Below are 27,254 nucleotides of genomic sequence, written 5' to 3' on the forward strand. Positions count from 1 at the left end.
TCTTGCTTCTTCCGTTTATTATCATTTCTTTTTTTTTTTTTGGTGACTCCTGGAAGTGGAGAGCTTTAATACTATATTATGCATTCCTATAGATTGTAGCCCTTGTTATAAAATGTGTTATTTCTCTTTTCTGTTTTTGATACAATTATGTTCTAGGTTTTCTTTATTTAATTTCATGATATATTTTTATTTAGTTTTTGTCTAGATTTGTCAATTTGAGTTGTAGTTTCTTTTCATCTTCATATTGTTTTTGTTCATTTTATTAATATCTCTTATGTCCATTTAACAACCTTTTTGGTATTATGTGAACATTTTCATGTGTGTGTATGTGTGTCTATAATTTCTAAAAAAGTGATTAAGTTTCTTTTTAAAAGATTTCTAGACTAAATATTTTTATACCTGTTTATTTTGCATCTAAGAATGCTGATAACAATATATAAGATTTTAAATACACTTTTGTGAATTGATATTTTATGACAATTACCAAACTTTGCCAAGCCAATTTTATTAGTAAATTAAAAACGTTTAAAAATTATAAATCCTCCTAATCTAGTGTCCTGAATTTAGTAATTTGTTTTTATCCTGTGTCATTTTATCATTCTTTTATTTTAGAAATTTGCCAGTGGCTTTTCTAAAAACAAATCATGAATTATGTGAGATAATTAACTGTAAAGGAGGAAAATAAGGATATATTTTAGAACCTATGTTTTATATAAATGTAGGTTGACAGATTTTGTTTAACAGATTGGGTTGACAGATTATTCAGTGACGTAAAGATATACTCTTTTAAATTGTTAAAATTCTTTATATTAACCTATTCATTGGAAAGGTTTGATAGTTTGTAATTAAAACAAAAAAGGCAAGGACCTTTAAAAACAAAGCCAGAAAACAAGCATAAATCACTCAAGAAATAATGAGCAGGACGAGGGAGTGCAAAGAAATCTTTACATCAATAATCTGAGGCAAGATAGTTTCTGTATTTGAACATTAAATTTAGCTCTGAGCTTCCTGGCAAGCAAGAGAAAAAAGGAAACAGGATAGGTTTCATAGTTATTGTCTGATAAAGAAAGCTTATCAGTTTTTCAGGAGAGAGGAACTTTTTCTGAATTCTTGGTTATAAAAGAGGGTATTTGAATTCTTATGTATGGAATATAATTTACATTTTCATTTCTGTAAATTATTAAATTCTTGCTATTGCTATTTTAGTTGCCTTGTACCACATATATGGACTGAATTTATATCTGGTCATATGAAGTTCATGTCCACTGTTGTCAAAAGTGGAAATACCATGACTGGAGTGTGTTTATGTATTGCCTCTAGAGTTGTAGCCATTGACGAACAGGAAACTGAAAGCTAAAAGTTCAGGAAATGTATTGTATTTAGGTTTTATGGAAAAAATATATATGATACTTAACGGCTGAACATTTGAAGACGGAAAAATTATATGCATTTAGTTAGAGATGAATATTATGGATTCTTATAACAGTGCTGTCAGATGCTTAAATATGATAATAGATACAGTATGTGCATTGTAAGCCAGGAAAATTGTGCAATGCTAGGAAAAAAATGCAACAGACTCTTATATGTGTTCAGTTATATGCTTTCAAGAAATAAAACAGCTGGCACATCAGTTGAATTCTTCAAGGATGTCTTATTTTCAGAGAATTACAGTTTTAGTTTTAGTTTAGTTCCATGGAAAGGGACGTCGCTTTTTTACAAGGTAGCCCATTTTACTCTTAGGAACTTCTGATGGTTAAGTCTTATTTTCTCATATTGAATTGAACTTTGTTTCTCTTTAATTTGTTAATATACTCTATAGTTTTCTTAGTGTTGAAAAGAAATGATTGATCAAAACTATTTAAAAAGTTAAATGTATCTCAAGTGGGTTTTTTTTTTGGTATTATGGCGTTTTATTTTATTTTTGTTAATTTTTTATTGAGGTAAAACATTGGTATTGTGACATTTTATTTTATTTTTGTTAATTTTTTAATGAGATAAAACATTGGTATTGTGGCATTTTAGGTGCCTCAGAAATTGCTACCCATAGGGATCTTTATTTCTGAAGTTATTTAAAATTTTTTTGTCAGGAGATGTGATTAACTTATATGCCTAGTAACCTGTATTTTCTTACTGTTCCTCTTAGCTTTTTTTTCAACAGAGTGTGATTTATATGAATTCGATGTTTTCACTCTTTGAGACAAGCATGAAGTTTTAACAGTTTCTTTAAAATGGGAATTTTGGGATAATGTATTTTTTGTTGCTGTTCCATTGGTGTATATTTCAATAAAAGGTAACATGACTATTTCAGTGCCACATAATGAAAATTCTATTTATTATAAGGTTCTTTTTAGGAATTTCAGCTGCATTTTATGTCAGTAATGATAATCATTTTAATAGCCTCATTAAAATGAGCCTCTTTTCAGGATCGATTTTGATTTTGAATCTGTTAGGATCATGTGTTCATCTGGGAACTGTTGCAGTGGCCAAGGGGATGGAAAGCACTGACTGGCAAAGATTGGAGATTGGGTCCACCCCAAGAGGTGAGGAGCAGTGATTTCCCAGTGGAAAGTCCCAGAATGCTGTTTACAGCAGAAGGGGAATGGGCTTTGAGCTGACAGAACAAGGAGTCATAAGGCCAGACCATAAAGGTCTTGGTATGTAGTGAGTTAAGAGGTTGAACCTTATCCAACAACTGATCTGTTGTTGCAGTAGATAGTTCTTTGAGAACAATTTTAAATGTCTTCCTATGTTGTACATGTTCATTGTACAAAATTGAGTAAACATATAATCAGTGAAGAAAATAAAAATTTCTTGTAACTTTTTTTCACTTTTTGGATGGTCTTAATTTCCCTTAAACTTCATTTAACATCTAGGTTACTTATTAGTTTATTTGAAAAGATGCTTGTTGAACTATTCTATCTAAAAATAGTGCTTCTAATAACTTCTTAAAATTAACTATGAAGGAAATAAGAGTTAATTTTAAAAGCTTTTGTTTTTGTTTGATATAGTCTATTAATTTGCATTTATTTTATGGGAAACCATAGGCATAATAGGCATAATGAGAACACAAACCTGGATGTCTGAGTGGTTCTTACAAGGGAAACAGGAAAAATGAAGACCAAAACCCTTTCGTAAGCTTTTTGGGAGCAGGGCCGAAGTCCTTATTGTTCACCATTATGTCAGTATCACCAGGCACAAAGCCTGACACATAGTAAGTGTTCCATAAATAGTTGCTGAATGAATGGAGGAGTTTCTCATTAAGCATTTTGATTAGTTCATATTTCCTGTACTGTGGATAATCAAGATCAATTACATTCATCTAAAGTTAAGAGCCTTCCCATTTCTTTCTCTTTTTTAATGAAAATTTAATAAACTGATTATTTTTTTTGAAACTGTGTACACAGACACACCAAAAAATGAAAGTCTCATATTTCTTCCCCTAAATCTCATTCTCCAGAATTAGCTACTATTAATGATTTTGGTATATGTTTTTTGCTAGATATTTTCTTGCATTTACAAACGTATATGCATTTCCTTTACACAAACAGAATAATGTACATCTGTTCTGTAACTTGCTTTTACCCCTGTTTTATGCCATTCTTAAATATCTTGCCATATCAACTCATATACAACTGCTTCTTTAATTTTAATTGTTGCATAATAGTTCATTGTGAAGACATTTAATAATTGTCCAGGAAGGAAATTTCAGTTGTGTCCATTTTTTAAACTATTACAACAATGTTTTGTTTAATATCCTTCTGTATATAATTTTGCTTGCTTCTGTGAGAATATCTATAGGTAAATACCTGGAAATGGCATTGCTGGGCTAAAGGATATTTATACTTAAGCTTTTTGTAGATATTAGCAAATTTGCCCTTTAAAATATTTTATTGCTTTGTACTCTAATGTTCACTAGGGATGTGAGGTGTTTTCTCTTGATAATCATACACACTGTCATTTTGTGCATTAGAAATGTTCAACTTTTGAAAATGAATCCTCATGGTAACTTGAGAGATTCAGAAGATGGTAGATTAAGTAATATATTCCCATTATCTGATGTAATTAGTTGAAATGAAGTGTAGGATAGCGAACTGTATTCTCTACAGACCTATAATGTGCATTGCACTGATTCAGATATGGAAGATCAAGATGTTGGTTTTCTAGGGTTTTGTCTCCTTAGAATATTTAGCATAAGCATTTACTAGTGACAGTCTAAAGGGGTAGAAGGCCCTCACTGCTGGTTTGAAAAGTTGGATTTGTAGTGCTGGGGAACTGTTTAAAGTCCTTGAATTGGGGAGTGTACTGTATGAGTGAGCTTTTACTGGCAGTATGTATAAAATGAATAGAAGTGAGTGAGTAGGCTGGAAGTAGGCAGATCAGCTGGAGAACTGTGGCAATTCAGGAAGGAAATGAAGAAAATCCAGAATATGGTGATAGCTGTGGAATTGGAAAGTAAGATTATAGGAAACAAAATGAACAGTTGGCAGGTCCTGTGGATTAAATGGAGAAAAATTATGTTAAAGTCGTAAACCTAGAATAGCCAGATAATACTGATAATGAAGTAAATAGAGAAGGGGCCAATTTTGAAAAAGTTGATTTTCTTTAAAAATATAGGGATATAAAAGAGTTCTGAAGTATATCTGTAGTCGGGCAGAAACTGGAGAAAAGAAGAGGGAGAAATCGTAACTAGATTTGGGAGTTATCCTAACAGAGGTACATAGTTGAAATTAAGAGTGTGGGTTGAGAACTACATTTTGAAAAGGAGTACTCTCAGTAATGGGAGATGGGATGAAAGAATAATCGGAAAGATGAAATGAATTGAGGAGTAGGAAAAGAATCATGAGGAAATGTTACTGAGACCTCACTTTCATTCTTTTACTCTGCATATGATAATATACTTACTGTATACTATGTTATCTACCTGGAAAACATCATGTTCTTCCTTTGGTAGTGATACCTCAGAAAATTTTGATGGGTTATTTTATAATTAATTTTATTCCTGAAGTTGAATATTTACTTGAAAAAAGGTCTTGGAAAAAATAGTTTTGGTATTATGCTATGTTCCTTCTAGTTTCATAAAATCTTTTCATCTTGTTTTAATATCTGTGGGTCTTAAACAAGAAAAAGTACAGCTTATTGTTGGATAGATGAAAGTCCAGATACCATGTGTATTTTAATTGATCATTTAAAAAATGTTTTCTGGCTTTTGAAACTTGGCTAATAACAAATAATAAGAATCCATATTTTCTTAGAAGGATATAGTGCAAATTTATAGTTTTTACTATCTTTGTAATAGGATGGAGCCTATTCACAGAAAATGCTCTAAAATCAAAATCAGGGACATGTGATCCTACTAGAGAGTCAGTATGTGAAATGGTTAGAGTTCAGGCTCAGGAGTCATTCTGTCTGGTTCCACTGTTCACTAGAATATTTTGCCCCTTAATTTTGCCACCTGGAAATGGTCGTAATAGTTCCAGTGTCATATGGTTATTGACAGGATCCATCATGGAACTTAACATTCTAATAAGGAGAGATATGCAATAGACAAATATATGTCCCAGGTGGTAAGTGGGGGGAAAAAATGGTAGAGCTGATTGCCGTCATTTCTTGCTCTTTTATATTGGGTAATAGGGAAGGCCTCTCTGATAAGAAAGTATTTGAACAGAGACCTGAAGGAAGTGAGGGAGCAAACTGTGTGGCTTTCTGAGGGAACAGTTTCAGGCAGAAGAGAATAGCAAGTGCAAAAACCCTGAGGGAGGGGCATTTTGGAGGGTGCAGCAAGAAGGTCAGTGTAGCAAAAACAGGGTGAGTGAGAGGAACAATAGGAAATAATTTCAGAGATAGCCACTGACTGGCACATGGGGTTTTAAACCTAAGAAGGACTTGGATTTTATCCTGTAAGAGATGGGAAGCCATTGGAGTTTTGCCAGAGTAACTTTTTTTAAGGCCAGTCTTGATTGTCACTTCTTAAAAATGCTTCAGTTCTCTATTTCCTTTGGATTAAAGTTCAAATGCTTTATTTCGGTACACAAGGTCCTTCACAGTCAGACCTCTGCCTGTTTATTTAGCATCATCTGCCTCCTTCCCACTTGTACCCTTCACTTTAGCCAAATTGGATTACATGCAGTTCCCTGGATAGGTCATGATGATTCGTGTCTTTGTGTCTTTCTGCATGCTATTTCCCCTGTGAGGAAACCCACCCCCTCAGCTCACATAGTCATTGGCTCTGTTTTAGAGGGTCCTCTCTGTGCTCATAGAGCACCCTGTGCCTTGTTCTCTCACCATTCCCTTCCATAGCCACTTTGTACTCAAGCCACATAGTCTTGGAATGTACTGTGTTCTTTTAACCAGCTTTGATTTTACTTGTGCCACACCCTTGCCAGTTGAAATTATGCCCATCCTTCAAGAACCAGCTCAAACACTGCCATCTTTTCCCTACTATATAAACCTTTATATATTGCCATCTTTTCCCTACTGTTATAAATACTTTGTAGCTCTCTTATACTTAATCATCGTTATCTTGAATTAAAAATTTTTTTGGCCTAAGTCATGCAAAATCCTTGGTCTTAACTCATTTCAGTTTCCATTGTAGCCACTTGTATAGGATCTTACACACATTTCACTTTCCGTAGGTATTCATGGTGTGCAGAATTCATAGGATAATTAGAAAACTATTAGGTTTCAAGTTGCGGAGGGCCAAAAGCAGCAAAAACGAACAAAGCGGGACACTTGTTAAATTAACAAAACAAATTTACTATAACATAGTGTTTATGATGGCATGATTACCCTTTAGCATATGTTTACTACTGGCACCACAAATTAGTGCACCCCTTTTATTCAGACACATAAATGTTTATGGTTTTTGACCTAGTGACATCACTTCTGAAAAACATCTTAATAATACAAATTAGAATGATAATTATAACAGCTACCTCTACTACTAATGTTGAAAGTTTACTATGACAGGCACCATGCAAAGCCCTTTATGTTCATTACTTAATTTAATCCTTAGAACGCCAAGAGGTATAAATACTGTTAATTTCATGGAGAAATTGAGGCACAAGGAAATTAAATGACTTGCCCAATATTATACAGCTGCTAGGTTGTCAAGCCAAGATACCTACTGAAGCAGACTTTCTGAAGAATCCATACTCTTAATTACATGATATGTTAAAAGCCTGGGCATAAAAATGTTCACCCACTGTTATGTAGAAGTGATGTATATCGTGAATTATAACCCATCCATTCAATAGAATCATTTTTGTAACAGCTTTATTGAATAAAATTCACATAGCATAATATTCACCTCTTTAAAGTATACAAGTCAGTTTTCAGTATACTCTATTACCATTATCCCACTTCAGAACATTTTATCACAAAAACAAATTTATACTCATTAGCAGTCACTCCTTACTTCCCCCATTACCTTAGGCAGCCAACCACCAGTCTACTTTCTGTCTTTATGGATTTGCCTATTCTGGACATTTCGTGGAATTGTACAATAAATGGCATTTTGTGTTTGGCTTTCATTTAGCATATTTTCAAGGTTCATCCGTGTTGGAGCATGCTATCAGTATTTCATTGCTTTTCACTGCTGAATAATATTCCATTGTATTGATATACTACATTTTGTTTATCTACTCATTAGTTAATGGATGTTTGGATTGTTTCTACTCTTTGGCTATTATGAATAACGCTGTTATGAACACTCAAGTACAAGTTTTTGTGTGGACATATGTTTTCATTTTCTTAGAATTGTTGATCAAATAACTGTTTAACTTTTAGAAGAACTGCCAGACTGTTTTTCAAATAGCAGCTGCACCATTTTATATTCCCACTTGTAATACGTGAGGGTTCCACTTTCTCCACATCTTTGTCTATACTTGTTATTATCTGTCTTTTTGCTAATAGCCTTCCTAGTGGGTGCGGAGTGGCATCTCACTGTGGCTTTTGGCTTGCATTTCCTTAATGACTAATGATACCGAGCATCTTTTCATGTGCTTGTATATCTTCTTTGGGAAAATGTCTATTTGAACCCTTTTTTAATTGGGTTGCCTTTTTATTATTGAGTTGTAGGAGTTCTTAATAGTTCTAGATATAATCTTGTTATATATGATTTGCGAAATTTCTTTCATCCTGTGTATCGTGTTTTTACTTTCTTGATAGTGTCCTTTGAAGCATAAAAGTTTTCCTGAAGTTTAATTCATCTATTTTTTCATTGTTGCTTGTGCTTTCAGTTTTACATAAGAAACCATTGCCTAATGCAAAGTCAGTGAAGATTTACTCTTGTGTTTTCTTGTAAGAACTTGATAGTTTTAGCTCTTACATTGAGGTCTTTGAACCATTTTGAGTTACTTTTTTGTACATGTTGTGGGAAAAGATCCAACTTTATAATCTTTTGTATGTGGCTCTCCAGTTGTCCTCAGCACCATTTGTTGAAAAAGACTATTCTTTTTTCCATTCAGTTGTCTTGCACCTTTTTCGAATGTCAACTGACCATAAATGTAAGAGGTTATTTCTCAGCTTTCAATTTTATTCCATTGATCTATGTATCTGTCCTTATCCTAGTACCACCATGCTGACTTGATTACTGCGGCTTTGTAGTAAGTTTTGGAAGCCTGACGTGTGAGTCCTCCCAACTTTGTTCTTTTCAAGGCTCTTTTGACTGTTTTACTCAAAATTTTGCTGTGAACCTAAAACTGCTCTAAAAAACTAAGTCTGTTTTTAAAAAAGTACCTTTAAAGTGTAATATTTGGATTATTGTGAATGCTTTTCTCCTTATTTCTTAAAATTTCTGTAATGCATTTATAATTTTTAAATTTTAAGTAAGTTTTGGCTAATAGAATAATTTTTTAACTCAAGGGGCAGCGCTTACCTCTGTAGATAAAAACTCAGAGTTACCTAACCTTCCAGGAAGAGTATATGAAGATGAGGAGCTGGAGTATAAGGTTATGGATAGAATGAGCCGGTCTCAAATTTAACACTCAGCTCCTTGAATTCTTTCTCTCTTCAATGAGTTTCCTTCAGTTTCTTCTCTGCCTTCTCACTTTCCATTAAAAGCCCTCCCCCACACCTTAGCTTAGGACTTTCCTCAGAAGTTTTCTCAGTGAAATTGTCATTTTTAGATGAAATTCTTGGGCTCTGGCTAGGTTGTATAATTGCCATTGATAACTGGAATGAATGGTGGTTGAGCAGCATGAGGGCAAGGAGCCAGACAGTGCAGTCTTAGCCACGGAAGCCACTTTGATGGAAAGCGATTTTCAAAGGGAGAAAAGGAAGTCATCCAAGCAGAGTTCTTTACTGCCCTCATTGTGTTCTCTCAATTTCTTTGCATCTGTATATGCTGTTTTCTTATGAAATCCTGTGCTCTTTAAGGTCAGAGATTTGCAGGTGATGCTAGGGCTAATGAAAACTTTAGACACACAGAGAAGCAAGCCATGTGGCTTGGTGACAGACTGCTGTTCATATGTCGTTTATAAGTGCCGTTATAGAGTATGTGTATTCTAAATAGTTTAGGGGTTCTCTTTCCAGTTTAAGCAGTGTTAAAATCGCAATATATTGAAATACTTTATAGGCTTTGCATATTATAGGTATCCATTTGAGATTTGTTCTAAAACAAAAGCTAGTTTTATAGACCTGCTAAAGACTATTAATGCCAGTATCAACCACAAGCCAACTTTTGTAGCATTATAACTTTGAACTATTAAGATGATTTCCACTGTATATTATTTAGTTGAATTAATCAAAAGAAGGAGAAAAACCATCTTTTAACTTGGATTTTTAAAAAATTATGTATTTATTAATGGCCTTTAGAAATGTAGAATCTTATTTAAAAATCTTTTGTAAGATTTAAAATAATTTCTTATATATAAAAAAAGGGATACTGCAATTATCCATATTTCTAGAAATATGCACAAGACCATAGTTTTGACTGCTAATTTAAAATAAATACCTGCCAATTTGGGAATGAGATTTATTATCATCAGTTACTGCTTTGACTTTTGGAACGTCATGGGAAAACTATACCCTTCAAATTTCAGACTGTCAAAACTTTTTCTAAACAATGTTTATTTTATCAGACACTTTTTCCTATTTGGACCTCTGTTTATAATAGTTAGGTTTTCTTACTCTGTCTCCTTTTTTTGGCTTAAAAATGTACTCATAGACTTATGCTTCTTGCTAAGATGGAATAACAGATTTGATTTACTCTCTTGGCCGTAATCATGTAACAAACAAACAGACACCCCAGAAAAAAATATGTGAAGTTTCAAACACTGAACAACAGGTAGCACAGGACAGTGATCCCCAAGAAAGCAGTAACAAACAGATGAACCCTACAATAATCCTAACTTACTGCCTGGAGAGTGTTTCCAGGCTGCTATGTAAGGATGGAGAACCCAGGCAGAGCCGAGCAGTCTCCTTGAGTTGAGAGGATGGAGCTGGAGTCCAGGAAGGCCAGGGTAGCTACTGCAGTTTGGAGAGCTACACAAGGGGAGAACTCCAGAGGTCTTCAGAGAGTCCCCTTAAGTCTTCAGATGAGTACTGATAAGTGCATGTGTTACATGAAAACTACCCAAAGCTGAGAAAGAACACAAAAGGATTAGAGGGAACCCCGCCCCCGATTCTTTGTCATGATTAAGAATAGTTTGTGTTCTCACCAGCCGAAGAGGGAAAACCTCATAAGTCACAGGACATTGGGTAGAGTATTTAGAAGGGCATTGCCTTGGCAGTGGGGCAAATGAAGCCCTAAAGGCTGCTCTGATTCCTTCTAACAAAGTTTAAAAACAAGCCTCAACAGGATCAAACTGTTTCCAAGTAACTTAACTGCATTTCAGAACAAAGCTCAATATTTATAGTTATATGAAAATATCTAGCACTCACCAAAGTAAAATTCACATTTGGCTTCCAGTCAAAATATCAGACTTGGAATGAAACAGGAAAAATATATCCTATGAGGAGGAAACTTAAAAAATAGAAACACACCCAGAAATAACACATGATAGAATTAGTAGACAAAGACATTAAAGCAGTTATAACTGTATTTCATATGTTCAAGAAAGTAGAGGAAAGATTGAGAATGTGAACTAGATATAAAATATTTTTAAAAGACCCAATTTGAACATCTAGAGATGAAAATATTTAAGCACCTAATAAGATAACTTCAAAATAAATGAATCAGAAACTAAGAGAACTGAATGGAGAAACAGACCCACAATTATAGTTAGAGATTTCAGTACCTTACTTCTCAATAATTTATAGGATAAATAGACAAAAAAATCAGTAATGATTTAGATTTAAGCAACACTATCAATCAGTTGTCCTATTTGACATTTATATGACATTCTCCCCAATACAGCAGAATATAGGTTCTGTTCAGTTGCATACAGAACATTTACTAATACCATATTTTGGTCCAGAAAATAATGTCAGTGAATTTGAAATTACTTAAATCATAAAAAGAATGCCTAAAATGGAATTAAATTAAAAATCAATAACAGAAAGATATCTGGGAAACCCCTAAATATTTGGAAACTAAAACATTTAAAGAAAAAAATAAAAAATGAATTTAGAACGTGTTTCTTACTAACAGAAAATGAAAACAACATAAAACTTTAGCTAACACGGGTGCTCAGAGGAAAATTTATAGCACTAAATGCCTATATTAGAGAAGTAAGGTTGCAAATCAGTGTCCTCAGTTTTCACCTTAAGACACTTTTTAAAAAAGAAGAGACAAACCAAAATAAGCAGAAGAACTAAATATAGAAGCCAAAACCAGTGAAACAGAAAACAGAAAAACAGCAGAGAAAGTCAATGAAATCAAAAGCTGGCTCTTTGAGAAGATGAGTAAAATTGATAAACATGTAGCCTGTTGGATCAGGAAAAAAGAGAAGCCATGTTTTAAATCTGCTTAATTTATATTACAGTGCTTTAATGAGACAATACTATAAGAGAATGCAATGTTACATAGAACAGCGGTCCCCAACCTTTTTGGCAACAGGGACCAGTGCTCTTAGGAGAATCCAATGCCTGATGATCTGAGGTTGGAGCTGAGGTGGTGATGTGATGCTAGCGCTGGGGAGCGGCTGCAAATACAGATGAAGCTTTGCTGTCTCACCCGCCGCTCACCTCCTGCTGTGCGGCCCTGTTCCTAACAGGCCATGGAGTGGTACCAGTCCGAGGCCCCAGGCATTGGGGACTCCTGATAAAGAACCTTTATGCTAGGTTTCTTTGCTCTGCATTTCAGCTCTCTGCACCATCTCTTCCTCCAGTTGCCAGTATAATACCTGAAACTACGTAGTACCAAACCCTACATATACTGTTTTTTCCTAAACATACACACCTTTGATAAAGTTTAATTTATAAATTAGGCACAGTAAGAAATAACAACAATAACTAATAATAAACTATAACAGTATACTGTAATAAACATAAATGTGGATTGTATTTCAAAATATTGTATCATACTCACGTTTTAAAGGAAGCACTTTATGATTTGTTTCTCTTTGGCATATCTGAATTACCAGCATCAATACTCTTGTGCTTTGGGGCCATTATTAAGTAAAAGAAGAGTTACTTGAACACAGAGCCTGCAATACCAAGGCAGTCAATCTGATAACCAAGATAGCTACTAAGTGACTAATGGGTGGGTAGCATATACAGTGTAGATTTGCTGGACAAAGGGATGATTCACATCCCAGGTCCCAGGCAGGGCGGAGCCATCACAGTGGGAGATTTTATCAAGCTACTCAGAACTGTGCGAAATTTAAAACCAATGAATTGTTCGTTTCTGAAATTTTCCATTTACTATTTTCAGACCACAGTTGACCTTGGAAAGCAAAACCACGGATAAGGGCGGACTGCTCTACTCAGAGATTGACAGCTAGTTGTGGTTCTGTGTCCTTGACTGCCCATGTTTAAGCCAAACTCATATAATTAATAAGATCAATCTGCTCTGTGTACGTACGCACAGACATATACTTACAATGCATTTCAGAGATATGCTAGGGTTTTCTTAATTACCACTTCTTATTAGAACAGAAAATTATTTTTACTTTTATAGTTGAATATTCAGGTGCTATGTAATTCTCCAGATTAGATTTTTCAGAGTAGACTGAGAGAAGGAATATAGTCAACTGGTAATATGATATTTCAGCACTGATTACTTACAGTATCTGATATTTTATCATCTTTATATTGGCTGCTTTTGAAAATAACAATTCGTTTCCGTGTTTACTGAGTGTCTCATATTCTATTCACTTATCTTAGATGGTGGGAGTAAAAAAAATGAATAGGATACATTCTCCGCCTGTACAGTGTTTGTAGACCTTTGTCATAAGTTACCTTGTTGACCTATTCTTAGAAATCATGAGCAGATTTGCAATCAAACTATCTGGCCCTAATGAATCAACTCAAGTTAATAATCTGCCAGTGACACAGGTAGAAAGTTAATTTTTCTGTCAAAAACATGAATAAGTAGGAGAGACTCACTCCTGCTGTCTCTAGTCTTACTAGAATGTAAGTTCCATGGAGATAGAAATTGTTTTCTGTTGTTTACTGCTGTATCTCCATTGCCTGGCAGATAGTAGGTGCTTAGTAAATATTTGTTGAGCAGATAGGTGAATGGCTCCTTTCAGCTTTCAACTCAGATGTTCTCTTCTTATAATGTTCTTCCCCCCTGAGCTGGCCACCACAATCCTTTATGGATATATTTTTCTTACATCTCATTGGCCAGAATTTAGTTACATGACCACATTGAGCTGTAAGGGAGGAAATTGGGACTTTATTCTGAGAAGCTTCATGTCCAATTAAAAAGTAGAGGTTTTCTTTTTAAGTAAGAAGTGGAGAAAAAGATACTGAGAATTATTAGTAACCTGTTACAACTCTAACAGTGATCTCTCTCTCTCTCTCTCTCTCTCTCTCTCGCATCTAATCTATCTAATCTATCTATCTAATCTATCTCAGGTGATACCTTTGAGCCATGGGGTGTCATGACTTGGTGTGGAGCAGGCTACAGCTAGGGAGAGGTCAGAGGCAACCCATAAAGTCAAAGTACCAAAGAAGGACCCAAATGCTTGCCTTGGGAGCTAATTTCTTGTACTGAGAAGTAGAGTGAGTTTACCAAAGTGGTGTTTATATCTAAGAGATACAATAAAGGAGGATATAATTTGTTACTATAAAGTGGCAGTTCCATTTAGGATTCTCTTTCCTCTCCTATTTTCATAACTGGACATCGTAGAGCTTTTGGTTCCTGAAGAGTTGATGCAGCGATCACTAAAACGCTTGACTCAGAACTTTGGAAGCACACTGGAAATATGAAAGGCATCTTCAATTAAGGAGAAGGTAGGAGGATTAAAGAGAAGTTTAAGTCTGGCTAACCATTCTATTAAGTTAATTTTTGTCTGCTCTGGCTTTAGATTGATTTCTTCTCACTTTAATTGTGATAAAATATACATAACAGAAATTACCATTTAAACCATTTTTAAATATACAGTGCAGTGGCATTAAGTACATTCAGATTGTCGCGCAATTATCACCACTGTTCTCCAGAACTTTTACATCTTCCCAAATAAAAACTTCATACCCATTAAACAACGACTTCTCTATCGGCACTGTCCCCAGCTCCTGGTAATCTCTGTTCTACTTTCTGTCTCTATGAATTTGCCAAATCTTATGTAAGTAGAATCATACAATATTCGTCCTTTTGTGTCTGGCTTATTTCACTTAGTAAAATGTTTTCAAGGTTCATCCATGTTGTAGCATTTATCAGAATTTCATTTCTTTTTACGGTTGAAAAATATTCTTTTAATAATAATATATAATACATATATACACACCACATTTTGTTTATGGACACTTGGATTGTTTACACCCTTTGGCTATTGTGTATAATGCTGCTGTAAACATTGGTGTACAAGTGTCTGTTTGAGTCTCTGCTCTCACTTCTTCGGGATATATACCTAGGAGTAGAATAGCTGGATTATATGGTAATTCTATGATTAACATTTTGAAGAACTACCAAATTTTTCCACAAAGGCTGCATCATTGACATTCCCACCAGCAGTGCATGAGGGTTGCATTTTCTCTACATCCTCACCAACACTTGTCATTTTTTCTTTTTTGATAATAGCCATGCTAATGGGTGTGGTATCATTGTGATTTTGATTTACATTTCCCTTATGACTGATGATGTTGAGCATCTTTTCATGTGCTTATTGGCCATTTGTATATCTTCTCACAGTTTTGTTTTTTTTTTAAGGAGAAAAAAATAAATGTATGAGTATATGTAGGAGTATTGTTCATCATCTCCCAATTCTCCACCCCAGTGTGGAGGCAGGAAATTAACTGGAGGAAAATAGGAAAATAACATGTAGTTTCATATAGTTGTATTGTCTGTCTGTCTTTATATTTGATCCTGTTTTCTATGAGTGCATATTTATCTTTTTTTTTATACGTATGTTTTGTCTACCAATAAATAACTCCTCCTGACGCTCCTATGTTACTAGACTTGAGTGTTTGAGAGAGGCCTGAGGTTGAAAGTAAATGAGGGCTTTCCAGTTCATCCTTAGATATATTCAAAATGAAGATGCATTTACATTGAATTCACTTACACACCTTAGATATACCTCCTTCCTTTTGTTTTTCTTTTGTGTCTTAGTCTTAGGAGGCTAAAAGCCTTTTATGGCCCAGACATCTGTTGTACTTAGAAAGAATGGTGCTGTAATTCTGTGCTTCTAACAAAGTAGCCAGTTCCATTTTTTTTCTTCTGAAAACTCTCCTATTAGAAGTAGAATATCCTAGTACAAGATATATTTTGACAAAATAAACATAGTAATATACATGGGGAATTAGTATATAAAGCTTTAAAATGGCTTCTTTTGGGGAGGATATGACAATTTAGTTATGTTAACTGAAGTTTTCAGTATACCATTGATAAAATTTTAAGCGTGTTCTCGTTTTTCTTGGGTGTCTCGGGTGTTTGCCAACTAGCACTTTGGAGAGTGTGTGCTTATCTGGCATGTCCGTAACAGAAGGAACTGTGCGTTCCCTCTCTGATGTACTGAGTAGCAATTTCTCCCCTTTGGACAGTTCAGAACAGTGAGTTTTATCATAGATTAATATCCATAGCTACATAGTGGTTTTAAATCCAGAATAAACTAGGGTAGAGGAAAGAAGAAAAGGCTCTTTTATGAAAAAAGTGAAACTTTCTCAGTATGTCTTATAGGTTGTTAGGAGCTGTTCTTATTGCCTTTTTTCATGTAACACTAGATCAAAGAAAAAGCGTTTTTTTTTTAAAAAGGATTTTTTTTTATTTGTTTTGTTTGCTTATAAAAATCTGTACCTCAAATGGCATTACTGGAATTGAGGAAAAATACTCTACAGTTCAGTTTATTTCTTTATTCTTCCAGATTTATCTGCCTTTAAAGTTTAAAAAAGTCTGTTTTATTGTTGTTTTCATCTTTGCATTTTAATTATTCATGCTACCTGTTTTCATATTAACTCCATACTAAGAACTGTTCTCTGAGATTCCAAAGGTCATTTGCATCCCTTAAAGCATTAGAACCAAAAATGAAGGGCAAATTCTTTTAACGAATGGGACTTATAAAGGTAGCACATCATCATATAAGTTTCCTATTTATTTGCATTTTAGAAAGCCCTGGTTTCCAAAGGTCAGGAATAGAATTAAAAATAAAATATTTTTTGATTGACAGTATTTTCATTAAAAATGTCAGCTCATCTCTAAATGATGAGCATTCAAAAGTAAGGCATTGTCTTTGGATGTATTGTAGTCATGCTTTCGCAATCTTTGTTTTTAGTTTTTTGCCATATTTGTGCTTGCACATGCTTTCTCTTAAATGATTGGAAAGTAGGTGGCAGACATCCTGACATCTAACCCCTAAATACTTCAGCATGTCTCCTAAGAATGAAGATATCATTCTGTGTAAAACTACAATACTATATTACACTCCAGAAAGCTTATATTATACAGTAATAATAATCTAATATATAGTCTTTTTCCAAATTTTTCTAATCCTCCCAAAAATGTACTTTTATAACCTTTTGTTCCTCTAATCCAGGATCCAGGCAAGGACCACACATTGGATTTGGTTGTTGTGTCTAGTCTCCTTTAAACTAGAACAGGCGTGCCCCCGTCTTTTCTTTCTTCCTTTTTTTTTTCTTTCTTTCTTTTTTTTTTTTTTTTTTTGTCTTTTATAACATTAACATGAGGAATCTAAGCCAGTTGTTTTGTAGAATGTTCCACAACCTAATTTTGTCTTTTATCGTCATTAGTTTCAGGTTAAACATTTTTGGTAGGACTACCATGTGTATGCTTTTTCATTACATCACATCAGGAGGCACAATGTTATCAGTTTGTGTTGTTCTTGGTGATACAGAGTTTGGTCATGATGCAGGTCATTTGTGTTAAGGGGATATCTGTCAGACCACTTCATTGGAAAGCTCTTTTACCTTTTTCAATAATAAGTAATTTATAGGTTCATGCTTTGAGACCATTTGGCTGTCCTGTTCCCTAATAACCTTTCACCTGGTGGTATTCATTTGCTTATTGATTTAATTCAGGTTTGCCCAGGGTTCCATTGATGGATGTCAGTGTATCTGTGAAGCCTTGGGGACATTTTGTGTGCGTGTATTCTTCCAAGGATATAGTCCATGACCGCCAAAATATTTAAAAGCTCCCCCTCCGCCATTTTTGACATGTCTTCTACAAGTTTCTGTGCATCAGAGAAATCTGTTATAAGTGGTAGGTTTCCAGAAGCTAGAAATCAACCCTGTTCATCTAATTTTCCTAATAATCTAGCCCAGCATCACATACAACTACATACTTAATTTTCGTCGTTGTTATTTGTTTGAGAACACTTTGTTCTGGGCTTTCCCTTATTTTGAGCCAAACATTTGGATCTTTTGTGTTTGGCATAAACTGTAAGAACAAAGCCCCTGAAGATTTGGGGGCACAGTAAAATTTGACTTGTGTCTTTGTTGACACTGAAGTAAACTTAAGTCAATTGGAAATGAACTAAAGCATTGCTATACATGTTTTAGTTGTCTAATTATCAGTTGTATCAATAAGACATTTTTCCCAAGTGTAAAAGTAGCTCTTTTTGATTGTGTAGACAAGAGGGTTTCGCAGGAGACTTTAGGGAGCCTAATGTCCATTATTAGCATACTGTGGAATAGCTATAGAAGTGATTCTTGACTTTCCTTGCTTAACCAGGAGAGCAGTATGAAATTAATTATGGCAGTAAGCCATGTATTTTGTTTCATCTCTTGATTAGCCTTTGTAACATTGGTTTGCCTTGTATGAAAAAAGTCTCTGCCATTTGGGTGGCTAATAATAAGAACTAATATTGATTGCTTCTCAGCCTTTTGGCCAAGATCAAGTGTAATAAAAGCTAACATTGGAATAGTATACTTTTAAAATAGACGTACTGTGTAATACATTTAATATAGTGAATATGCTGAGAACGTGAACACAACTCACTCTAGAGTCCTATTTTAGAATCTGTTAGCAACGGGCCAAGGAGGAGGTTCTACACTAGTCACTGACCACTGAAGTGAGAATACACCATACAACAGCAGAAAGATGAGGATGCTGACATCTATTAAAAACGAAACACAAGTCACCTGGGACTGATGTGCCCAGCTGGTCTTTTCCTGAGATTTAAAAAAAGAAAAAGAAAAAAAGGTTCCTGAGGCCACATGCCTAACACAATTTTCTGTCAGCTTCACATCTAGGGATCAGGTTAGCCCCAACCCTAGAACACATGTTCTAGATCACTTTGTGAAAGTAGATATTGCTGTTAGTCTAATTATGCAGGTAGAGAAAAAAAGCTTATAAGAAGTTAAAATAGCCAACATCAAATAGCTAGTTAAGGAGCTCCAAATTCTTTGCTCATTCTGTCTTACCAATCTAAATGGTAGAGGCGTTCTACAGAATATGAACAAAGCACGGCCCTTGCTCTCAAGGATCTTTTAAATCCAACAAGTCATTTTTCTTAGGAATACATTACAACAAATCAAGAGAAGAGCTAAGGAAGTATGGAAAAGGGCAGACGAGCTCCAAGTATAAGGTTAAGGTTGGTAGGCTAGAGATAGTTTTTGAAGGGGGAGAATGGGGAAGAAAAAGAGTCACCAAAAGCAGTGGAGATGGGAAGGCACAGGGCTCGTTATGGATGAGGAATTGGTCTGGTTTGGCTAGAGCATGAGCTGCATGAAAAAACATAAAAGAAAGTAGTAAAGTTAGACCTGGAAGATAGGTTAGGATAGATTGTGAAGAGCTGTGAAGATCATGCTAGGGAAGAATCTCATTCCATAGGTATTTTTGAGCAGGAAATGAAAAATGTAGAAGACCCAAAAATAATTGTAATAAATGCTTACATTTTTAACTATGACTCTGTTGATCTCTTAACATGTTATCTTATTAATGCCTCACAGTAACTCTATGAACAGTGTACTATGTCCATTTTATAGATGTGAAACAGGCTCCATGAGATTAAGTAAATTTGCAAATGTCAAACAGCTGTTGCTGGAGCTAGGACTCAGACTGGGGGCTGTCAGGTTCCCAAACCTGTTCTGTTTACCACGATGATATGTTGTCATTTCTTTGATCAGATTACCCGGTAAGTTCTTAATTTTCTGTCAAGAATATGGCTCTACGAAAGGACGTTTTCAAAGTTCTGAAAGGACTACTCTTCAATGTGTAATTATGTTAAGGAATATAATCACTACCTAACCTGACTTGTACTGCTGTCTAATTTGGGACCAGAGCTGGATGGGAAATTGAAGAGTTGGATGATATTTATTTACTTGCGTCATGACATCAGCACATGCTCATTGCAAATGTTTTTGTTTTCATTTTTACTGTTTAACCTTATTGCCCCTGAGTATATCTTAGGTGAAGTAAAGCTCAGTTTCCGAGGGCATTTTAAGACACATAAAGAAGTGATGTTTTTCCTAAAACATATTTCTTCTCAGCAGGTTTTCTACTTATGAAAGATAATGACTACTGATGAAGGTGCCAAGAACAATGGAGGAAGCCCGGCAGCAGCTGTTGCTGAGCAGGGAGAGGATATTACCTCTAAGAAAGATAGAGGAGTATTAAAGGTGAGGCCACAGGGATGAATGGAGAAATTTGCTATCCAAAAAGATTGTAAAAGTTGGGGGTTGGGGGAGCGGCTGGAGGTGGATAATCTTTATTAAAGCTTACTAAGTGCCAAAAACTACAGCTAAATTCTCATTTCATCTTGTAACATGAGGGATTTTTTTAATCCCAGAACATAGATGGCAAAACGGAGGCCCAGCTATGTAAATTAACTTGCTAATAGTAAAACATGTATCATATCTAAATAAATATGACAGACCCCAGCCCTGGGGTTCAGATCCAAGTTATGTCTGACTCCAAAAGGCTGTCTTACTCTCAGAGTGTACAAATGGGTTGTTATTTTAATATAATATTTAAGTATATTAAAGCTAGCCAAAAGTCTTTTTTTTTTTTTTTAAGGAAAAAGAAACGCTAACTTGCAAAGTTCAAAAGGATTTGTTTTTATATACAAATAGCGTACCTGTGCTGTGAAGATACTTTTTGAGGTTTCATCAGACAGTATGTCTCACTTTTGAATTAGCTTTCTTCCTTTTAAAACACTTTATATTTTCTTCACTTTATAGTTAATCATTTTTATGTGTTTTTTAATTTGTATCTCACAAGTCTTGTGAGATGATCACCTCTTGATTCTTCTATTTATATATGGAAAATATGTATTTATATGCCACATAAGTGAATCGACTAAAGCTGAAAGAGGTTAAAATGGCTTTAGTCATATTAAGTTATTTCTTGTTATACATAAAAATTTTGCATAATTGAGTTAATTTTTTTTTTTTTTTTTCTGAAAACATTGTCTTACACATTCTAAATATTAACGCTAAGCTGATTTTAAGTACTTGTGTCACCGTAGCAAATGAGAACTTTTTGGTTTGTTTTGTCTGATGTTGCTTACATGACAACTTTTTTTCTGTGCCTGAATCTTTTTTGAATATACATGTTTTACTATTAGCTTGCTGTGTGCCAAGCCAAATTTTGGAGACTTGGAACTATAGAATAAGGGTTTTATACTATTGATTTATATCTTGATATCTTTTTTCAGAAGCCTTTCTACCTTGTAGATATACGAATTACTCATCCCAGATTTCAGGATGCTCTTAGAGACAGTGGAAATTCTGCAGCGTGTCCTCAGCATTTCCCTCCTCTTTCATCTTTTCAGAGCACACATACAGAGAACACAGTCCCCAACTTGCCTCAGGCCCTGTTTTGTTCTAGGGAATAAACTAATAAGATTTTTAGCCTTGTAAGAAACAGTTTGAGATTGTAAGCCCTTTAAATCATATTATTTATCACTGTCTAGAGCCTCAGGTTTCACTATGGGGCTTCTGGTTAAGATTAAATATATCTACTAACTATATGACCCCGGGCAATTTCGTTAACCTGTCTGCATGAAGTTTCCTCATTTGTAAAACTAGAATAATACTGCCTACCTCATAGAGTTATCAGGATTACATAAAGCATTTAGCACAGTGCCTTGCCTATGGTATAATCTCTTATTAATGATTATATATTAAAAAAAAAAAAAAGACCAATACCTACCTAGCCCAGGAAGATAAAATTACATTGTGGGCTCACATTTTTTAAATGAATGGAGACTAAATGGTATCCTTAAGGCAACTCCAGATTTAGGCACAAGTTGATCTTGCTGGGGAAACCTTAAGTGATACCACAGGAGCACTTGCTAGTGTGGACAGCTTTCTGACTTCCTGGTAACCATTCATCCACATGCCCAGTTACTTGTTCATAGTTCTAAAAATGTATATTCCTTCCAGGTGAGACTCAGGCTCCCAAATGCTACATGCAGTTTACGAATATGAGCACTTTCAGAATATCATGGGATTTCTTTTAGATTAGTTTTTCGAAACTTTTTTCCCTTTGAAGTCCTCGAAGGGCGGTAATGGTTTTTTAAGTAGCTCTTAATTTTTAAAATTATAATTATTTTCCTAGCTTTATTAATATAATTAACCTGTAATGTTATGTACAATGTGATGATTTGATACATTTATATGTTTCAAAATGATTACCACAGGGTTAGTTAACACCTCTATCACCTCACATAATTACCATTTCTTTTTTTGTGGTGAGAACACATAAGATCTCTTCTCTTAGCAACTTTCAAGTGTATAATATGGTGTCGTTATAGTCACCATGCTATACATTAGCTCCCCAGAATAATTAATCTTACATTTCAAAGTTTATACTCTTTGACTGACATCTCCCCATTTCCCCACCCGTTAGCCTCTGGCAGCTACCATTCCCTTCTCCATTTCTGTGAATTCAGCTCTTTTAGCTTCCACGTATAAGTGATATGCCGTATTTTTCTTTCTTTGTCTGGCTTATTTCACTTAGCACAATGCTCTCAAAGTCCATCCTTACTGTCACCAGTGGCATGATTTCCTTCTTTCTCATGGCTGAATAATCTCCCTCCCTCCATATATATCATATTTTTTTCATTTATCCATTAACAGACACTTAAGTTGTTTCCATATCTTGGCTATTATAAATAATGCTGTAATGAACATGGGAGTATCTCTCTCTCTCTCTCTCTCTATATATATATATATATATATATATCTCACATCTTTATCTATTCAGCCATCAATGGACACTTAGTTTGCTTCCAAGGCTTGGCTGTTTTGAACAATGCTACAGTGAACATGGGAGTGCAGCTCCCTCTCCAAGATAGTGATTTTGTTTTCTTTGGATTTATATCCAGAAATGAGATTGCTGGATCATATGGTAGTTCTAGTTTTAAATTTTTGAGAAACCATACTCTTTTCTGTGGTGGCTGTACTAATTTACAGTCCCACCAATGATACACAAGGGTTCCCTTTTATCTACATACTCACCAACAGTTGTTATCTCGTCTTTTTGATAGTAGCCATTCTAACAGGGATAAGGTGACATCTCATTGTGGTTCTAATCTGCATTTCTAGAATTGTTTCTTTTTCAGATATTTCATTATTAGTATGTAGAGACAACTGATTTTTAAATGTTGATTCTGTATTCTCCAGCTTTACTGAATTCATCGATTAGTTCTAACAGTTTTTTGATGGAGTTCTAGTTATGATTCTTTTTGCCCAAGCTTTTGAACTAAGAAAGTTGTAGATTTGAGTTCAGAGTGTTGATGTGATGATATGAGGGTGAGGCAAGAGGGACACATCTCAAAGAATTTAGGAGCAAATAATTTAATTCTTTAGATAAAAATTCAGACCCTACCCCCAAAAAGATGTTCACTGGACATTAGCTACCACCCTCTGTTATCTAATAAAGATGATTAATTTGGCATAGGTAGTTGACAGAATAAATTTCACCATCACATGCCCGGATTTGATTTTCTTTTCCCAGAACTAACCAACTGCATTAGTGGCTTTCTCGGCCAAGCAAGAACAAAATAAATATACTTGATTTTACAATAGCTAAATATTTTTCAGCTTGGAGGGATTTGTTTGTTGTTATTTTTGTTTTTGCATTTCCTTTACTAGAAAACATTCAGTATCATATAAAACTGTGCAGTGATACTGTTTTTTTATACATTGAATATTCTTCAGATAGTAGGAAGTTTAACCTATTATACCAGGAAATTGGGCTTTTTGAAATTAAATCAAGCTAGTGGAATCTAGTCAAAGCTAATGTTTTTAGCAAAGGAGAGAAGTAAATAAAACGTCACCTTTGAAACTTTGCTTTGGACTTTTTTGAATGTTTTTGAAAGTCTACTAATCTTTTTGGTCTAATTCAGTTTGTATATGGACTAGCTCTGTTTTGGGAGAGGGGCAGGAGCATTAAACCAAAGAAGTAGGGTATGTTGGTTCATTATTTTGAGAGAATAGTGTGATTAACAATAAAATTGAATATAGCATTAAAGATTTAGAGTAGAACGGGGCAATTCTCTAACACTGGGGGTTATTAAGAGAACTAGGAAGGGAGCCTTTAGAAAAGACAAAATTATTTGTAAATCTGCCTGAGTAATATGAAATGGACTATGTGATTTCTCGGTTCTCTGATTAGAAGTTAAAAGTTCCACCTCTTTTTTCTTGATATTTGTCTTTTCTAGATTGTTAAAAGAGTGGGGAATAGTGAGGAAACACCAATGATTGGAGACAAAGTTTATGTCCATTACAATGGAAAATTGGCAAATGGAAAGAAGTTTGATTCCAGTCATGATCGAAATGAACCATTTGTCTTTAATCTTGGCAAAGGTAAGAGAGTAGTTTTTGAGTTGTGTTTTGCATAAATTTATTACTATTTATATTACATAGGAGCTAGTGGATCCTATACTTGCCAAAAGTACAGATATTTTAGAGTAGTAGTTCTCAAATTATGGTCCATGGATCCCTGGGGGTCCCTGAGATCCTTTTAGGGGCTCCATAATGTCAAAATTATTTTAATACTAAGATATTATTTATAGTTTTACTATGTTAACATTTGCACTGATGGTACAAAACCTGCAGTGATCAAAACCATTGGTGTTGTCTACAGCCATGCTACCCTGAACAAGCCTGATCCCATCTGATCTCAGAAGCTAAGCAGGGTTGGGCCTGCTTAGTACTTGGATGGGAGACCACCTAGGAAGACCAAGTGTTGTAGGTATAAAAAATAAAAGAATAAGGGATCGTAAGCTGACTAGGTCTTTGCAATCTGTGAGGTCAACCAAGGTTTGCCTCATATAAACGAATGAATGAGTGAGTGAGTGAGTGAGCGAGCGAATAACCCACCCACCCACCAACCAACTAACCAACCATTGGTGCCTTAGCACAAATCTAGACAGTGGCACCAAACTGTACCAGCAGCTGTGTAGTCTGTCTTTGTCTGTCTCTGTCTGTCCGTTCGTTCGTTTGTTCTTTCTTTCTTTTTCTTTCTTTCTTTTTCTTTCTTTCTTTCTTTCTTTCTTTCTTTTTCTTTCTTTCATTAGGACTGTGAGAATTTCTTGAGTTTGTCTTCTGGTTCACTTATGTGATTTTCTGTATTAACCAATCTGATATTCACTTCATTCCAATTTTAAATTTGGAAAGCATATTTTTATCTCAAGCAATTATTTTTTTCTGATGATGTATTTTGATTATTTCTGTTACTACTTGTTTTAATTTCTTTGATGAATATACTCTTAAATTTTTTTTCTTATTTTTTAATATAAATATTACAGATACACCCAGTAACTCTGACTCAGCCAACTAATTCCTTGCAGTCTCTTACACTGCAGAATCTTTTCAAACATATGACTTTTATTAGAGCATTTTTATTCCATTTGTGTGATCCACAAGGTGTATATTCCTTAAAGTTGCTTTTACTTGCAGGATAACAGCTAAAGGAAAATAACTGCACTAACTACGTTTTTCCATCTGGTACTTCATTCATTAGCATACTCTCAGTCTTCACTGGATTAGCTAACTTCTCACATATAGTAAATTTTAGTTCAGTGCAGTAAGTATAATAAAGATATAGTCTATGTATATATCCACTATACATTTTGCCATTTAATTCATTTATGTTTCCTGTAAACCTGTGGTATCTCTTATGCGCAGATCCCACGCTCAGACATGCTGGTGTGCAGTTTGGGTGTTTTTCGTTGAGTTTTAGATGTTCAGCTTGTTGTTTCAAGGGGAGGAATCTGGGGATCTCTCACTCTGCCGTGTTTCTTCAAACTCTTCTGATATGATCCCGTGTATTCTTTACTGCCCTCATTTACTATTTAAATAAAAAAAAGGGATGGGGAGCCAGTTTCACTTAAGAATGTCTTTGGTATAGTATAAAAAATATTAAGTCAGTTCTGAGTTTCACATTGTTTTAATATTTTTTGACAGAATGGGAAGCATACATAAAGCACACTGCATACCCAAGTACAGTGGTTATCTCAAGAAAACTACTTGTTTTAGTTGAGAGCTGAACTAGCTGCATTTTTTTTTTTTCATGAAACACCATTTTTACTAGAAAGGGCAAAAAGTATGATTATTCACTATTTAGCAGATATTTTCTTGAAAATGAATGGAGTCTGTCGCTTCAAGGAAAACAACTGACAGTATTTGTTACCATTGAGTTTTCAAATGAAAATTACAGTTTTGGAAAATTTATATCTGCCACTTTAAGCTTGACAGCTTCCCAAAACTTAAAAGACTAAATGATGAGATCAATGGGTATTAATGTATGTGATTTTAAAAATATTATACAGTGAAATCTGTTAACATTTGGAAGATCTGTATAACTCATTTTCCATTTACCAATGCAAGATATTGTAAAGTTATGCATAAGTAAAAGATACATTCAATATACAGGCTAGATTGGCAAATGGAAAGAAGTTTGATTCCAGTCATGATCGAAATGAACCATTGTACTATAATATGAAATGTACTATATGTACTAATGTACTATAATATGAAAAGTTCATTGATATGTTTTCAGGTTCTACATTGCAACTAACCTTTATGAAACTACCACTTGTCCAGTTTTGATGTAGTATCAGATGATTATATTTGTAATTATCTGAAATGGCTATTAAAGTATTCCTACCTTTTCCAACTATATGTGGGTTTGAATTTTTTTCCATATACTTAAACCAAAATTGCAACAGATAAATGCAAAAGTAGGTGTGAGAATACCTACTTGTCTTTTATTAAGTCAGATACATTTTACATCTGTCAAATTACAAAACAATGCCACTTTCTTCACTAATTTTATTTTTTGGAAAATAGTTATTTTTTATAAAAATAAATTATTAACATACTGAGGTTATTTTTATCTTTAAATGAATTGGTATATAACTTTTTAATTTTTATATGGCAACTATCAATAGATATATCAGCAAAAATTTGGAGTCCTCAAATTAAGATGTAAAGGGGACCTGAGAAAAAAAGGTTAAGAACCACTGTTTTCAAGTTTTAAATGTGATTTTTACTAATTTCTTTTCAAATGCTTTTAAATATCTTTAGTTAATTTAATATTCTTATTTTTTAATCTTCTAAGAATAATAATAGCTCATACATCACACTGTACTTTGTGGACCATATGGCTTATTGCAAATCCATAGCTAAATTACAATGTCTTTTTATTTTTTTACCACAGGTATGACAGACTTCTAGTTCATTCTCAGATTAAGTGCAGGAAAAAAGGGGCAATCCCCCTATCTACCACCATGGCTCAGTGTTTA

The 27,254-nt window shown here is 34.4% G+C and overlaps 1 protein-coding gene and 1 pseudogene across 7 annotated transcripts in view; both read left to right on the plus strand.

Annotated features, from left to right (window-relative positions):
* Positions 1-27,254, plus strand: part of FKBP5 (FK506 binding protein 5) — an 86,783-nt gene that overhangs the window by 13,889 nt on the left and 45,640 nt on the right. For 2 of the 7 annotated variants that reach the window (XM_006907330.1, XM_015585901.2), the window contains exons 2-3: positions 19,993-20,118; positions 24,168-24,312. In XM_006907330.1, coding sequence (XP_006907392.1) covers positions 20,014-20,118; positions 24,168-24,312 — 250 coding nt within the window. In that variant the 5' untranslated portion in view covers positions 19,993-20,013. Of the gene's footprint in view, positions 1-2,450; positions 2,541-14,236; positions 14,341-19,989; positions 20,119-24,167; positions 24,313-27,254 lie in introns of all 7 variants that reach the window. The other 5 variants (XM_015585898.2, XM_006907332.3, XM_015585900.2 and 2 more) reach the window with 5 other exon arrangements.
* LOC112476132 lies at positions 24,585-24,703 on the plus strand (annotated as a pseudogene).

Source organism: Pteropus alecto, unplaced genomic scaffold (assembly GCF_000325575.1).
Source record: "Pteropus alecto unplaced genomic scaffold, ASM32557v1 scaffold202, whole genome shotgun sequence".
In the NCBI taxonomy this organism is placed as follows: domain Eukaryota; kingdom Metazoa; phylum Chordata; class Mammalia; order Chiroptera; family Pteropodidae; genus Pteropus; species Pteropus alecto.